Source organism: Budorcas taxicolor, chromosome 1 (assembly GCF_023091745.1).
Source record: "Budorcas taxicolor isolate Tak-1 chromosome 1, Takin1.1, whole genome shotgun sequence".
Lineage (NCBI taxonomy): Eukaryota > Metazoa > Chordata > Mammalia > Artiodactyla > Bovidae > Budorcas > Budorcas taxicolor.
Genome location: NC_068910.1, coordinates 201,274,759 through 201,288,984, shown reverse-complemented (window position 1 = coordinate 201,288,984; position 14,226 = coordinate 201,274,759). Strand labels below are relative to the sequence as shown.

General features: G+C 40.4%; 1 protein-coding gene across 1 annotated transcript in view; it reads left to right on the top strand.

Annotated features, from left to right (window-relative positions):
• Positions 1-13,859, top strand: part of ACP3 (acid phosphatase 3) — a 55,024-nt gene extending 41,165 nt beyond the window's left edge. Inside the window, exon 11 of the mRNA XM_052646969.1 lies at positions 13,741-13,859. Within this exon, the coding sequence (XP_052502929.1) occupies positions 13,741-13,859 (119 nt within the window). The remainder of the gene's footprint in view (positions 1-13,740) is intronic.
• Positions 13,860-14,226: the final 367 nt, after the last annotated feature.

The window sequence follows — 14,226 nt, the reverse complement described above, 5'->3', positions numbered from 1 at the left end:
ATGCTGTGAAAGTGCTGCACTCAATATGCCAGCAAATCTGGAAAATTCAGCAGTGGCCACAGGACTGGAAAAGGTCAGTTTTCATTCCAATCCCAAAGAAAGGCAATGCCAAGGAATGCTCAAACTACCGCACAATTGCACTCATCTCACATGCTAGCAAAGTGATGCTCAAAATTCTCCAAGCCAGGCTTCAGCAATACGTGAACCGTGAACTTTCTGATGTTCAAGCTGGTTTTAGAAAAGGCAGAGGAACCAGAGATCAAATTGCCAACATCTGCTGAATCATGGAAAAAGCAAGAGAGTTCCAGAAAAACATCTACTTCTGCTTTATTGACTATGCCAAAGCCTTTGACTGTGTGGATCACAATAAACTGTGGAAAATTCTTCAAGAGATGGGAATACCAGACCACCTGACCTGCGTCTTGAGAAACCTGTATGCAGGTTAGGAAGCAGCAGTTAGAACTGGACATGGAACAACAGACTGGTTCCAAATAGGAAAAGGAGTAAATCAAGGCTGTATATTGTCACTGCTTATTTAACTTATATGCAGAGTACATTATGAGAAACCCTGGGCTGGAGGAAGCACAAGCTGGAATCAAGATTGCCAGGTGAAATATCAATAACCTCAGATATGCAGATGACACCACCCTTATGGCAGAAAGTGAAGAGGAACTAAAGAGCCTCTTGATGAAAGTGAAAGTGGAGAGTGAAAAAGTTGGCTTAAAGCTCAACATTCAGAAAGCGAAGATCATGGCATCTGGTCCCATCACTTCATGGCAAATACATGGGGAAACAGTGGAAACAGTGTCAGACTTTATTTTGGGGGGCTACAAAATCACTGCAGATGGTGATAGCAGCCATGAAATTAAAAGATGCTTACTCCTTGGAAGAATAGTTATGAGCAACCTAGATAGCATATTCAAAAGCCAACGAAGTTCCATCTAGTCCAGGCTATGGTTTTTCCTGTGGTCATGTATGGATGTGAGAGTTGGACTGTGAAGAAGGCTGAGCTCCAAAGTATTGATGCTTTTGATCTGTGGTGTTGGAGAAGACTCTTGAGAGTCCCTTGGACTGAAAGGAGACCCAACCAGTCCATTCTGAAGGAGATCAGCCCTGGGATTTCTTTGGAAGGAATGATGCTAAAGCTGAAACTCCAGTACTTTGGTCACCTCATGCAAAGAGTTGACCCATTGGAAAAGACTCTGATGCTGGGAGGGATTGAGGGCAGGAGGAGAAGGGGACAACAGAGGATGAGATGGCTGGATGGCATCATGGACTCGATGGACATGAATCTGAGTGAACTCTGGGAGTTGGTGATGGACAGGGAGGCCTGGCGTGCTGCGATTTATGGGGTCGCAAAGAGTTGGACACGACTGAGCGACTGAACTGAACTGAAGACCTAAATTCAACAAACTCCTTTGCCGTAAACACTTTCCTCACAAATAGGCTTCAGATAGCAATCCCATCCATGGCCTCAAGCTGCGGCCTACGTCCTCACCCTGGAACACTCTTTTGCAAAAGTCCTTGGACAAATGTCAATGATTAACTTTATGAATTATTCTCTGAGCACAGCTACAGAAGGCTTTGTGCCTTCTCATGCTCCTCTCAAGAACAATAAGCACCTTAATATTCTTTTCAGTAAACTCAGCCGAGGAGAGGAAAAAACAAGTCAGAATCACAAGGCCTAACTCCTTCATCCTGTGTCCGTGCCTGCAGGACAAAGAGACAGAGTTGGGGCCATGCCTCCATTTTGTCAGTAATGCCTAACGTGGCTCCAGACACAGGGGCCCATCTATCACCTACTTCAAAACTGGAACAAAGTTAGAAATGTAAGAATGTTCTGCATACCTCCCGGGGGTGGGGGTGGGGGGGAAACTTACTGGAATGTTGAAAGTATAGGTGCAATATTTGTTCTGAGGATAAGAGGAATATGTAAGGCTTTAATTCTGGTATTTTCAGAAAACCTGAGCAAACTCTCAGATCCTGCGGAAACCACTTACTGTAAAAGAAGAAATCATATTCAAATAACACTCTTTAGAGTCCTGTAGATTTGCAATGCTCAGATGCAACACATCTAGAAAACACCATGCTACTTTACTAGCACAAATAAAGATGAAACAGGTTCTAGAGATGGTTTCAACTGGATGCCAGAGTCTAGAGTTAAAGCCATTCCCTCTCCTAGTTGATCATGGGATGATTGACTGACACAAGACGTCAAATGATGTGTTTATTTGTATTATTTCTTTTCCAAGTAAATATTTGGCCTTGGGGCCATCATTCAAATATCCTTTCTCCTTCACACATGTAAGCCAAATGTAAAATAATGAGTAAAGTCATTTTAGGAAATTCAAAAGCATTACTTTTAAAATGGTGTCTTTAAAAAGTGTGTGTGTTTTTACTCAGAATAAAATTCCTGAGGAACAGATTTTAGAGGCTCTATTTTTGTTGTATGGTTTAATTATAATGTAATGAGGAGTAAAATATTAATATAAAGTAAAATGACTTGGCTGGTTTAAATTAATGTTCTAAATTGAAAGTGTATTTAGTTTGGACTTGGCTACTTCAGATAAAGCCTAAACTGATGGGTGGCTCTGCTTCATCTATTTAAGATGGAACTGTCTAAGGAAACAACCTGGGAAAATGTACAATGTAGTAGAGAAGTAGAGAAATGTTTATTATACAGAGCAGCAAAGGTTATGCCTAAAGACTCCAAGAGTTGCTATGGGAACAACCCTGGATTTGGAGGGAAAGAGGCTGAAAGGAGTGCCAGGGAGGGCTCCCTACAAAGGCTGAGAGCATATGGAATCAGTTTGGATGGAGGTTTCTTCTACTGATGTGGTTCAGTTCAGTTCAGTTCAGTTCAGTTTAGTCGCTCAGTCGTGTCCAACTCTTTGCGACCCCATGAATCGCAACACGCCAGGCCTCCCTGTCCATCACCAACTCCCAGAGTTCACTCAGACTCACGTCCATCGAGTCAGGGATGTCATCCAGCCATCTCATCCTCTGTTGTCCCCTTCTCCTCCTTCCCCCAGTCCCTCCCAGCATCAGAGTCTTTTCCAATGAGTCAACTCTTTGCATGAGGTAGCCAAAGTATTGGAGTTTCAGCTTTAGCATCATTCCTTCCAAAGAAATCCCAGGGTTGATCTCCTTCAGAATGGACTGGTTGGATCTCCTTTCAGTCCAAGGGACTCTCAAGAGTCTTCTCCAATACTACAGTTCAAAAGCATCAATTCTTCAGCGCTCAGCCTTCTTCACAGTCCAACTCTCACATCCATACATGACTACTGGAAAAACCATAGCCTTGACTAGATGGACCTTAGTTGGCAAAGTAATGTCTCTGCTTTTGAATATGCTGTCTAGGTTGGTCATAACTTTTCTTCCAAGGAGTAAGCGTCCTTTAATTTCATGGCTGCTATCACCATCTGCAGTGATTTTGGAGCCCAAAAAAATAAAGGCTGACATTGTTTCCACTGTTTCTCCATCTATTTCCCATGAAGTGATGGGACTGGATGCCATGATCTTCGTTTTCTGGATATTGAGCTTTAAGCCAACTTTTTCACTCTCCTCTTTCACTTTCATCAAGAGGCTTTTTAGTTCCTCTCCACTTTCTGCCATAAGGGTGATGTCATCTACATATCTGAGGTTATTGATATTTCTCCCAGCAATCTTGATTCCAGCTTGTGTTTCTTCCAGTCCAGCGTTTCCCATGATGTACTCTGCATAGAAGTTAAATAAGCAGGGTGACAATATACAGCCTTGATGTACTCCTTTTCCTATTTGGAACCAGTCTGTTGTTCCATGTCCAGTTCTAACTGTTGCTTCCCGACCTGCATACAGATTTCTCAAGAGGCAGGTCATATAAGGGCTAAAAAAGCCCTTATCAAACGTACTAGTTGCTTTAAGTTGGAAAGGATAGTGGAGTTACTTGACTGAGGGTCCAAACAGATTGCCATAGGTTTCTTCAAGGGGCCAATTTTAATGAGATAAAATGTCATCCCCACAAGAGCAAGGATTTTTATTTGTGGTATTTTCTCATGTATTGGTCCTCAGCAACCAGAAGTGACTGTGCTTGACATGGATTCAGTTCAGTTCAGTTCAGTCGCTTTGCGACCCAATGAATTGCAGCACTCCATCTCCTGGAGTTCACTCAGACTCACGTCCATCGAGTCAGTGATGCCATCCAGCCATCTCATCCTCAGTCATCCCCTTCTCCTCCTGCCCCCAGTCCCTCCCAGCATCAGAGTCTTTTCCAATGAGTCAACTCTTCACGTGAGGTGGCCAAAGTACTGGAGCTTTAGCTTTAGCATCATTCCTTCCAAAGAAATCCCAGGGTTGATCTCCTTCAGAATGGACTGGTTGGATCTCCTTGCAGTCCAAGGGACTCTCAATAAATATTTGCCCATGAATATATAAGTTATTTACCTTTCTTCCCTGAACCTACTCTTTCTATCTTGACTGGCAGCAATACCTATTACCCTGGGAGTTATCAGATTATCTCTCTTCATTTTCCACAACTGTCTGTCACCTCGTCTTATCAAATCTACCTACAGTACGTCTGTAGAATTATTTTCCTTAAAACACAAACATCAGCAAACCCATACCCAAGTAGAGTGAGACAGAGTTAAGCAGCAAAACATGTTAATAAAGAGAAAATGTAGGGATTGGTGTGCTGGAGTTAGCTCACACAGATCTCAAGAGTGGAAAGTTGTATGTCTCACTTTCCCACTTTGAGTTCAGTGACTTCACTCTGGCTATTTGAAATTGGTCATGGTGTCATGTGGGAGTATTTCCACCACAGAAGTCAATGTTTACCACAATTTGGAGTTTTGTTTTTTTGTTTTTGTTTTTTTTTTTTTTAATCCAGTTTAGCAGAACACCACTGGTTTTAACTCATAAAAAGTTTGTAGCATGAGGTGGTCTCCAACAAAGTGAATTCAATATTTGAACTGCTTTAAGGAAAAAGGATTCAGTTTGTTCTATATGGTCTCAAAGAGTGATGTGAGGGGCAGCAGGTAAACATTTCAGGAAGATAGTGTTCAATGTTGGGAAATCTCTGGGACTGAAAGTGTCCTTTGGGGTGGGTGCTCACTTGGAAGATTGTAGGAGTTGAATGACTCTTTACAAGGACCTTCAAATTTAGCAAATAAAAGTACAGGATACCCAGATAAATTTGATAAATAACCCTAACTACTAAATTCTTATCATTTTTTTTAAAAAGCTAAATTCAAAGACATTAACAGTGCCTTGATTAAGCCAGTAGAGGAAGCAGTACAAAACCATCAATAGGACATATATTGTGTGTACAGAATGCCTGACAAGCCTACTCCTTAGAGTATTTCCATCTATGAAATTCTATTTATTCCTATGAGTAGTGTTTTCACTAGTGCTAGTAGACCCAATTAACTTCATTGTCATATCAACTAGATTAATCAGAGCCTTTTCTGGGAAACTCATAGTAAGTCTAAGTTCCATATTATGTTACTTGAAAATAATAAAAATTTTTTTGAAAATGCTTAATTCCAAAATCTTACTAATACACTTGGATTCTCCTTACTAGCACTCTCCCAACCCCACCTCAACCTCCAACTCCAGTTATCTGATAAGAAAGATATTTACTGGTAGAAAGTTTTAGTTTCCCCTCATAAGCTTTGTCAAGTTGAGAATCTGTAGCATATAGACACATCTCCAAGATTCAGTCATGAGTTTCTTGCAGGCAGGGGCCATACCTTAATCCTCCTTGAACCTTCAATCAGTAAGCAATGTTTAGAACCTGGTGCCTTTAATCAACATTTGCTAATTGAATAAATGTTCCACCTTCCATACCTAGCCTGATTACCGTATGTCTGGGCCTAGATGTCAATAGTCTGGATATCAGTCGTTCAGTAAAAAGGGGAGAGAAGCTATGAATGAGCCTTGAATGTAACTGCACTGTAAAGACCCACTCATTGACTATATATTCATATATTTATACCACTGTGTCTGTGTCTTTAGCCTCTGTTTCCAGCATAGTCACCTTGGCATTCTCCTGTTTCCCCAATGCTATTTAGAGCCCTAGTTCAATGATATGCCTTCCAGCACCCCTCCTCCCCCAGAGATGAGACTGTGTGATCACCATACCTTTTTCTCATCCTTGTCATCATCATCAGTTTCTTAAGACATGTCTTATCATTCATTAATGACATTGGGAACGTGCATTGGTAAACCCCAGCTCACTCATCGCTCCACTCCTGTCCTCAATCTAGGCAATTCTGACAGTCATAAAAATGGCCTTACCCATACCCTGCCCACCTCATCAATACACATGCCTAGGTCAAACCAACCACACAGTTTCTGCATTCTGATTTGCTGAATGGAGCTGAACGAAACCAATTGTCACCATTTCAAACTATGAACGTTGATATTTCTAGTCCAACCTCAGCTGTATCTTTCAATGCTACATGATAAATGTATTCATCCTTACTGGACTCTTTTCCTATTTTCTACAGGAAGGTCTTATTGATTTTATCAAACTTCTAATTCCATCTCTGCTTCTCTAATTCTCATAAGATGTCGTAGAAATAACAAAATAATCCACTGAAAACTCTCTTATGTTCTCCTGTCACTGCCTCAAAATATCTCAGTAGCTTTAACCTGCCTTTCGTACTGTCCTTCAGGAAAACATATTCCTCCTTGAGCAACGTAACTCCTCTCCTCAAATGTATCATCTCACTCCTACAGTCCCCGTGGACCTCCATGAAACTCTTAGCTTCATTTTCTTCCTCTGCTCTGGCTCTGTCCCTTTTTCTATCAACAGCACCATCAAGGACCTGCTCCATATCACTCTCTCCAATCCCAATTTTCTCAAACTAGTAATTTCCACCTATAACTCTATTTCCTTCACTCCCTCTCACTCCTGAACTATTTTGTAAAATTCTATTAGTCTTCCTTCATTTCTTTGTTGAAAGTCATTCATGCCTAATTCATGACTGTGGTTCAGATCATAAACTCTTTATTGCAAAATTCAGACTTAAATTGAAGAAAGCAGGGAAAACACTAGACATTCAGATATGACCTAAATCAAATTCCTTATAATTATACAGAGGAAATTACAAATAGATTCAAGGAATTATATCTGATAGAGTGCCTGAAGAAATATGAACATAGATTTGTGACATTGTACAGGAGACAGTGATCAAGGCCATCCTCAAGAAAAAGTAATGCAAACAGGCAAAATGGTTGTCTGAGGAGGCCTTACAAATAGCTGAGAAAAGAAGAGAAGCTAAAGGCAAAGGAGAAAAGGAAAGATATACCCATCTGAATGCAGAATTCCAAAGACTAGCAAGGAGAGATAAGAAAGCTTTCCCCAGTGGTCAATGAAAAGAATTAAAGGAAAACAAAAGAATGAGAAAGACTAGAGATCTTTTCAAGAAAATTAGTGTTCCAAGGGAACACTAAATGCAAAGATGGGCACAATAAAGGACGGAAACTATATGGAACTAGCAGAAGCAGAAATATTAAGAAGAGGTGGCAAGAATACACAGAAGAACTACACAAAAAAGATCTTAATGACCTAGATAACATGAAGGTTTTATCACTCATCTAGAGCCAGACATTCTGGAATGTGAAGTCAAGTGGGCCTTAGGAAGAATCACTACAAACAAAGCTAGTGGAGGTGATGGAATTCTGGCTGAGTTATTTCAAGTCCTAAAAGATGATGCTGTGAAAGTGTTGCACTCAATATGCTAGCCAATTTGGAAAACTCAGCAGTGGCCATAGGACTGGAAAAGGTCAGTTTTCAATCCAATCCCAAACAAAGATAATGTCAAAGAATGTTCAAACTACCACACAACTGCACTCATCTCACATGCTAGCAGAGTAGTGCTCAAAATTCTCCAAGCCCAGCTTCAACAGTATGTGAATCAAGAACTTCCAGATGTTCAAGCAGAAAAGAAAAGGCAGAGGAACCAGAGATCAAATTGCTAACATCTGTTGGATCATAGAAAAAGCAAGAGAATTCCAGAAAAACATCTACTTTCACTTTATTGACTACGCCAAAGCCTTTGACTGTGGATCACAACAAGCTGTGGAAAATTCTTCAAGAGATGGGAATACCAGACCACATGACCTGCCTCCTGAGAAATCTGTATGCAGGTCAAAAAGCAACAGTTAGAACTGGACATGGAACAACAGACTGGTTCCAAATAGGAAAAGGAGTACTCAAGGCTGCATATTGTCACCCTGCTTATTTAACTTACAAGCAGAGTACATCATGCAAAATGCTGGGTTGGATGAAGCTGGAATCAAGATTGCCAGGAGAAATATCAATAACCTCAGATACACAGATGACACCACCCTTATGGCAGAAAGCAAAGAACTAAAGATCTTCTTGATGAAAGTGAAAGAGGGAAGTGAAAAAGAAGGCTTAAAATTCAGCATTGAAACAACTAAAATCATGGCGTCTGGTCCCATCACTTCATGGCAAATAGACGGGGAAACAATGGAAACAGTGACAGACTTTATTTTCTTGGGCTCCAAAATCACTGCAGATGGTGAGTGCAGCCATGAAATTAAAAGATGCTTGCTCCTTGGAAGAAAAGTTATGACCAACCTAGACAGCATATCAAAGAGCAGAGACATTACTTTGCCAAAAAATGTCCATCTAGTCAAAGCTATGGTTTTTCCAGTAGTCATGTATAGCTGTGAGAGTTGGACCATTAAGAAAGCGGAGTGCCAAAGAATTGATGCTTTTGAACTATGGTGTTGGAGAAGATTCTTGAGAGTCCCTTGGACTGCAAGAAGATCCAGCCAGTCCATCCTAAAGGAGATCAGTTCTGGGTTTTCCTTGGAAGTACTGATGCTGAAGCTGAAACTCCAATACTTTGGCCACCTGATGTGAAGAACTGACTCCTTGTAAAAGACCCTGATGTTGGGAAAGATTGAAGGCAGCAGGAGAAGGGGACGACAGAGAATGAGATGGTTGGATGGCATCACTGACTTGATGGACATTAGTTTGAGCAAACTTCGGGAGTTGGTAATAGACAAGGAAGCCTGGCGGGCTGCAGTCCATGGGGTTGCAAGTTGGACACAACTGAGTGACTGAACTGAATGAACTCATGCCTAATTCAGTGGCCTCTTTTTGAAAATTTCCTATCAGAATCACATATCTCCATTTTACAGGCTAAAAATTCAAACCTCAGAAAAGAATATGCCATGAGTAGTAGGATTCAAGCCTAAAGCATTCTCCAACATCATATTTCTACTATATCTCTTCCCTTTCCTTGCTCACTCTCTAGTGAACTATTCTCTTTGGACAAATACCCCAAAATAGCACTGATGGGTCAAAGTTTATGAACATTAAGCAAACAATAGATATTTATTCAGTACCTATTACGTACTTGATATGTGCCTAGGTAGCCGTCAGTAAGTTTGCTAAGGAAACAACAGCAAGACCAGAGAATTTTTCCCTATGTGTCTTGTAAACTTTGACATAGATGTGGGGAGGCAGGCAAGGAGGACAAAGAGACAGGAGAATTCAACAATCTCGAACAATTAAGCATGGTGAGTACTGTAATGAAGAACACACAAGTAACTATAAAAACATATAGCAGAGGCAATTATCTGAAGTCTAAGTTATCAGAGAAATCTTTTCCAAGGGAGAGATGTTTAAACAAAAATCTGAAGGAAACAAGGAATTAACCAAATAAGTGGAAAGGAGGAGAAAAGAGAATGTTATAGATGAACAGGGGAAATGTATAAAGGCCAAGAAGGTTTGGATTAGGAGCATTTTAGGAATTGAAAAAGTGTGTCTGGTGAGAGTACAATCTTTTCAATCTTCACATGCTGGAGAAGCAGGTATTAAGTGTCTTGTAGGTCAAGTTAACTAACTCTGGTCATTAAAGTGTTTTATCCAGAAGACAGATGATGTGACTAGCCTCTTGCTTTAGACAGATCTCTTTGGTTCCAGTGGGGAAAGTAGATTTAAGAAAAGTGGTTCTGAGAGAAGAACAGTTGGGAGGCTGTTGAAATAATACTCCCCCCACCCCCACAAAAAAAAAAAAATAGCACATGTGAAAGAGAAAAGCAAAAATATTCAAAGGCAGAAAAGAAGTAGAGTAGACAGGACTTGGGGATTTATGGCACCAGGAAGAAGTTTTTGATACACACTGCCAGAATAGTTCTCAAAAGGAGATCAGTCCTGGGTGTTCATTGGAAGGACTGACGCTGAAGCTGAAACTCCAATATTTTGGCTGGCCACCTCAAGAGGAGAGTTGACTCATTGGAAAAGACTCTGATGCTGGGAGGGATTGGGGGCAGGAGGAGAAGGGGATAACAGAGGATGAGGTGGCTGGATGGCATCACCAACTCGATGGACATGAATTTGGGTAAACTCTGGGAGTTGATGATGGACAGGGAGGCCTGGCGTGCTGCGATTCACGGGGTGGCAAAGAGTTGGACAGGACTGAGTGACTGAACTGAACTGAACTAAGTACCAATTCACACTGCCTTCAGCAGCTTTCATGTGTCCCCATTTAGTAGCACATATTGTCAGTCATTACCAGCACTAGACCTCTTTGCAGGAAGATATAAGTAACCACTGTCTTTTCTCAGATTCTAGAACATTACTCTGTCAAACTCACAAAATCCTTTATAGTACAAAGGAATGTATACTTTAAAAAATGAACAAGAGGGAGAAGGAAAGCAAGAGAGAGAAAAAACCTCTCCTTAGTCTTCTCTTTGTTCTCAGACTTTTTGTTGAGTTTCTACTGGATTGGTAACTTCCACCAACCCCCGAAACGATGGTGTTCAGGGATCTGTCCTTGGTTTCCTCTTTCCACAGTCACCATGAACCAGAGTTACTGAAGACTCTATCTTCTTCTACCGTCCTTATTTTCATATCTAAATATAGATTTTTAGACCTGTTTTTTTTTTTTTTTCCAGTTGCCTACTGATCATCTCTACCAGGATAATAATCCACCTCAATCCTACATTTGAAACAAATTTTATTATCTCCTCTACTCCAAATGGATCCTTTCCAGTGTGCTTTCAGTCTCACTTTGCAGCCTAATTATCTTATTTATCCAACCTAGAACTCATGGGATGGCCTGGACCACAATGTCCACTTTACCAGTATATTTAGTCCATCACAGAGTCTGTCAATTCTTCTTTAGCAGTATCTCTTGAATTCCCTCATCTGCATTGTCAGGGCCACACTTCCAGTGCTGTATCCAATGCTCAGTATCTTATCAAAGGCATTTAAATAGCTATCAGGCTGAGAATATCTCCACCATCTTCCTTTTTCCAGTTTTTCTTTTTTTATAAAGGACAAATTAGGCAATGTCACTTCAATGTGTAATAATTGCTGATAATTTCCATTTGCCTCATGACAAACTAGAACTAGTAAAACCTGAGCCTCAACCTACATATCTGGCCTCAACTCACCACAACCTAGATTCCAGTCACATGCAACCACTATTTCCCAAAGACACTCTCATGCAGTTCATTATGTCTCATGACAAAATTCTGTTTACCTCAAAGTCCAAGTCAAATCTTATCATTTTTTCAGAAGACTTTCCAAATTCTATCTCTTCCAAGTAGAACACTTTGTGATAATCTCAACTTTCTCTCTGTTCAAATGGCATTATCTTTACACCTCTATTTTACTACTACACAATCTCATGATTATCTAGTTCTCTCATTAGATATTGATCTCCTCAAGAGCAAGGATGTTAGAACCCCAGAACCTGACACACAGCTGGCCTGGCATTTGGTGTGTACTCACTGCATATCTAGGAAGGAACAAAGGAAGGGGAAAGACTGGGAAAGTATATGACAACATGGCCAAAAAAATTGAAAATAAATTTCCAAATACAGAAAGTGAGTCATGGACATTAATTTTAAAGAATTGTTAGCCTCTGCCTTCTTCCCTCATTTTCATTTAGTCCTTTCCTTTCTTCTTCAATTCTGTTTAGTTTCCTCCAACTTTAACTCCATCTGCAGTGCTAATGGCACTGGTCCACCAAGATTTAATTTGATTAATATTCACTTTCTTATGATACTAAGAGGCATTCTGACACTGTGAGAAAAAAATACTGAAATAAGAGTTGAGAAGATATATGAGTTCTAGATCATTAATTCCTTTAATAAATATTAATTGAGTAATTTATTTTTATTGAAGGATAATTTCTTTATAGAATTTTGTTGTTTTCTGTCCAACCTCAACATGAGTCAGCCATAGGTATAAAAAAAATTAGTTAAAAAAATGTTTATTGAGCTCCTGCTATGTGACAGATACTGTTCTAAGTGTTTGGGATACATTCATGAACAAAAAAGACAAAGGTTCTTGACCTTATGATGCATACATTCTGTTAGAAGGAAAGAGAGATGGATAATGAATAATAAACATAGTAAATAAGTACTTTGGAAGGTGAGGATCACAAGTGACAAGTGGGGATGGGTGTGGGGAGAAGGCATATAGGTTGCATTTTTAAACAGAAAGTCTTCATTGAGAAGATAAGATCTGAGCAAGGAAAGTGATGGATTTACCTGGTACAGGAATTTGTGAGAAGAGTGTCTTCAGTTCGGTTCAGTCACTTAATCGTGTCCAACTCCTTGAGACCCCATAAACAGCAGCATGCCAGGCCTCCTTGTCCATCATCAACTCCCAGAGTTTACCCAAACTCATGTCCAGTGAGTCGGTGATGCCATCCAGCCATCTCATCTTCCGTCGTTCCCTTATCCTCCTGCCTTCAATCTTTCCCAACATCAGGGTCTTCTCAAATGAGTCAGCTCTTCACATCAGGTGGCCAAAGTATTGGAGTTTCAGCTTCAACATCAGTCCTTCCAATGAACACCCAGGACTGATTTCCTTTAGGATGGACTGGTTGTATCTCCTTGCAGTCCAAGGGACTCTCAAGAGTCTTCTCCAACACCACCATTCAAAAGCATCAATTCTTTAGGGCTCAGCTTTCTTAATGGTCCAACTCTCACATCCATACATGATCATAGGAAAACCCGTAGCCTTGACTAGATGGACCTTTGTTGACAAAGTAATGTCTCTGCTTTTGAATATGCTGTCTAGATTGGTTATAACTTTCCTTCCAAGGAGTAAGCGTCTTTTAACTTCATGGCTGCAATCACCATCTGCAGTGATTTAGTTATCCTAAAAATGCTTACCATACTCAGTATGTGCTCAAGGTTTCCTCTTTAAAAGATATTTACTGAAAATCAAATTCAGAGTCCAAAAGTTGATATTCTATTTCTTTTAGGCCCAATTAATGATCACAGTTGAATATTCAGAATGCCTTTGACCCTGACACCATGAACAACTAACTTTAACTGTAGAAAAATGCGCAAAAAATGCATGAAGTTATTGCTGAAGGAGAACTTTGGAAATACTTCAGAGTCAATTACCCTCACTTTATCGTGGAAGAATATGTGTGTGCTCAGTCACTCAGTTGTGTCTGACTCTTTGTGACTCCATGGACTGTAGCCCACCAGAACTGAGGCCCAAATGTCAAAGGTCATACTGGAACTGGAACATAGGTCATTTCCTGACTCTTAGTCTGGTGCTTTTTTCATCTTACTATGCTATATGAAATATACTGTTTCATGACTGCTTTAGAAATGTCACTGACATTTTAAATGAAGGCAGAAACCAACACTGATGTGTAATCTTCCTGTTTTCCTGATACATTAATTTTATGACCTTAATGTTTTCCCAATCCTTTATTTTACACTAATGTTCTTCCTATTTTCTCACAGTTCTAAGGATCATCCTTGCCATCATCTTTTGCCTGGTGTCTGGTGTCCTGATGGTGCTGCTGTTTATCCTCATCCGCCATGGGCCCTGCTGGCAGAGAGACTCTTATGGAAACCTATGAACAGATGGCTGAATAAGGGCAGACATGCCAGGCCAAACCCTGTGATGCAGCATTCAAAGGACAGTCTTCCACCTTGTGGGCATTGTGCTGCCCTTTGAATTTGCCTAGAGAAGGGTCTGAATTCACAGAAACCCAGGGACAGCCACCGATGCATTGATGAATGAACACCCAGATTACTTAGGTCTTCTCATTGTTATACTCATCCTGGTACAGGCTTCTCATTCAGCTAGAAGGAAATTCTGCAACAGATAATTGTGTTCTCTGGCACCAATGTTCAGAGGAAAATAAGTGAAACTCAATCAGCATTTTGCCTCCAAAGAGCAAAAAATTACAAGGGATGACAAAGACACAGATTAAAGATTTGATA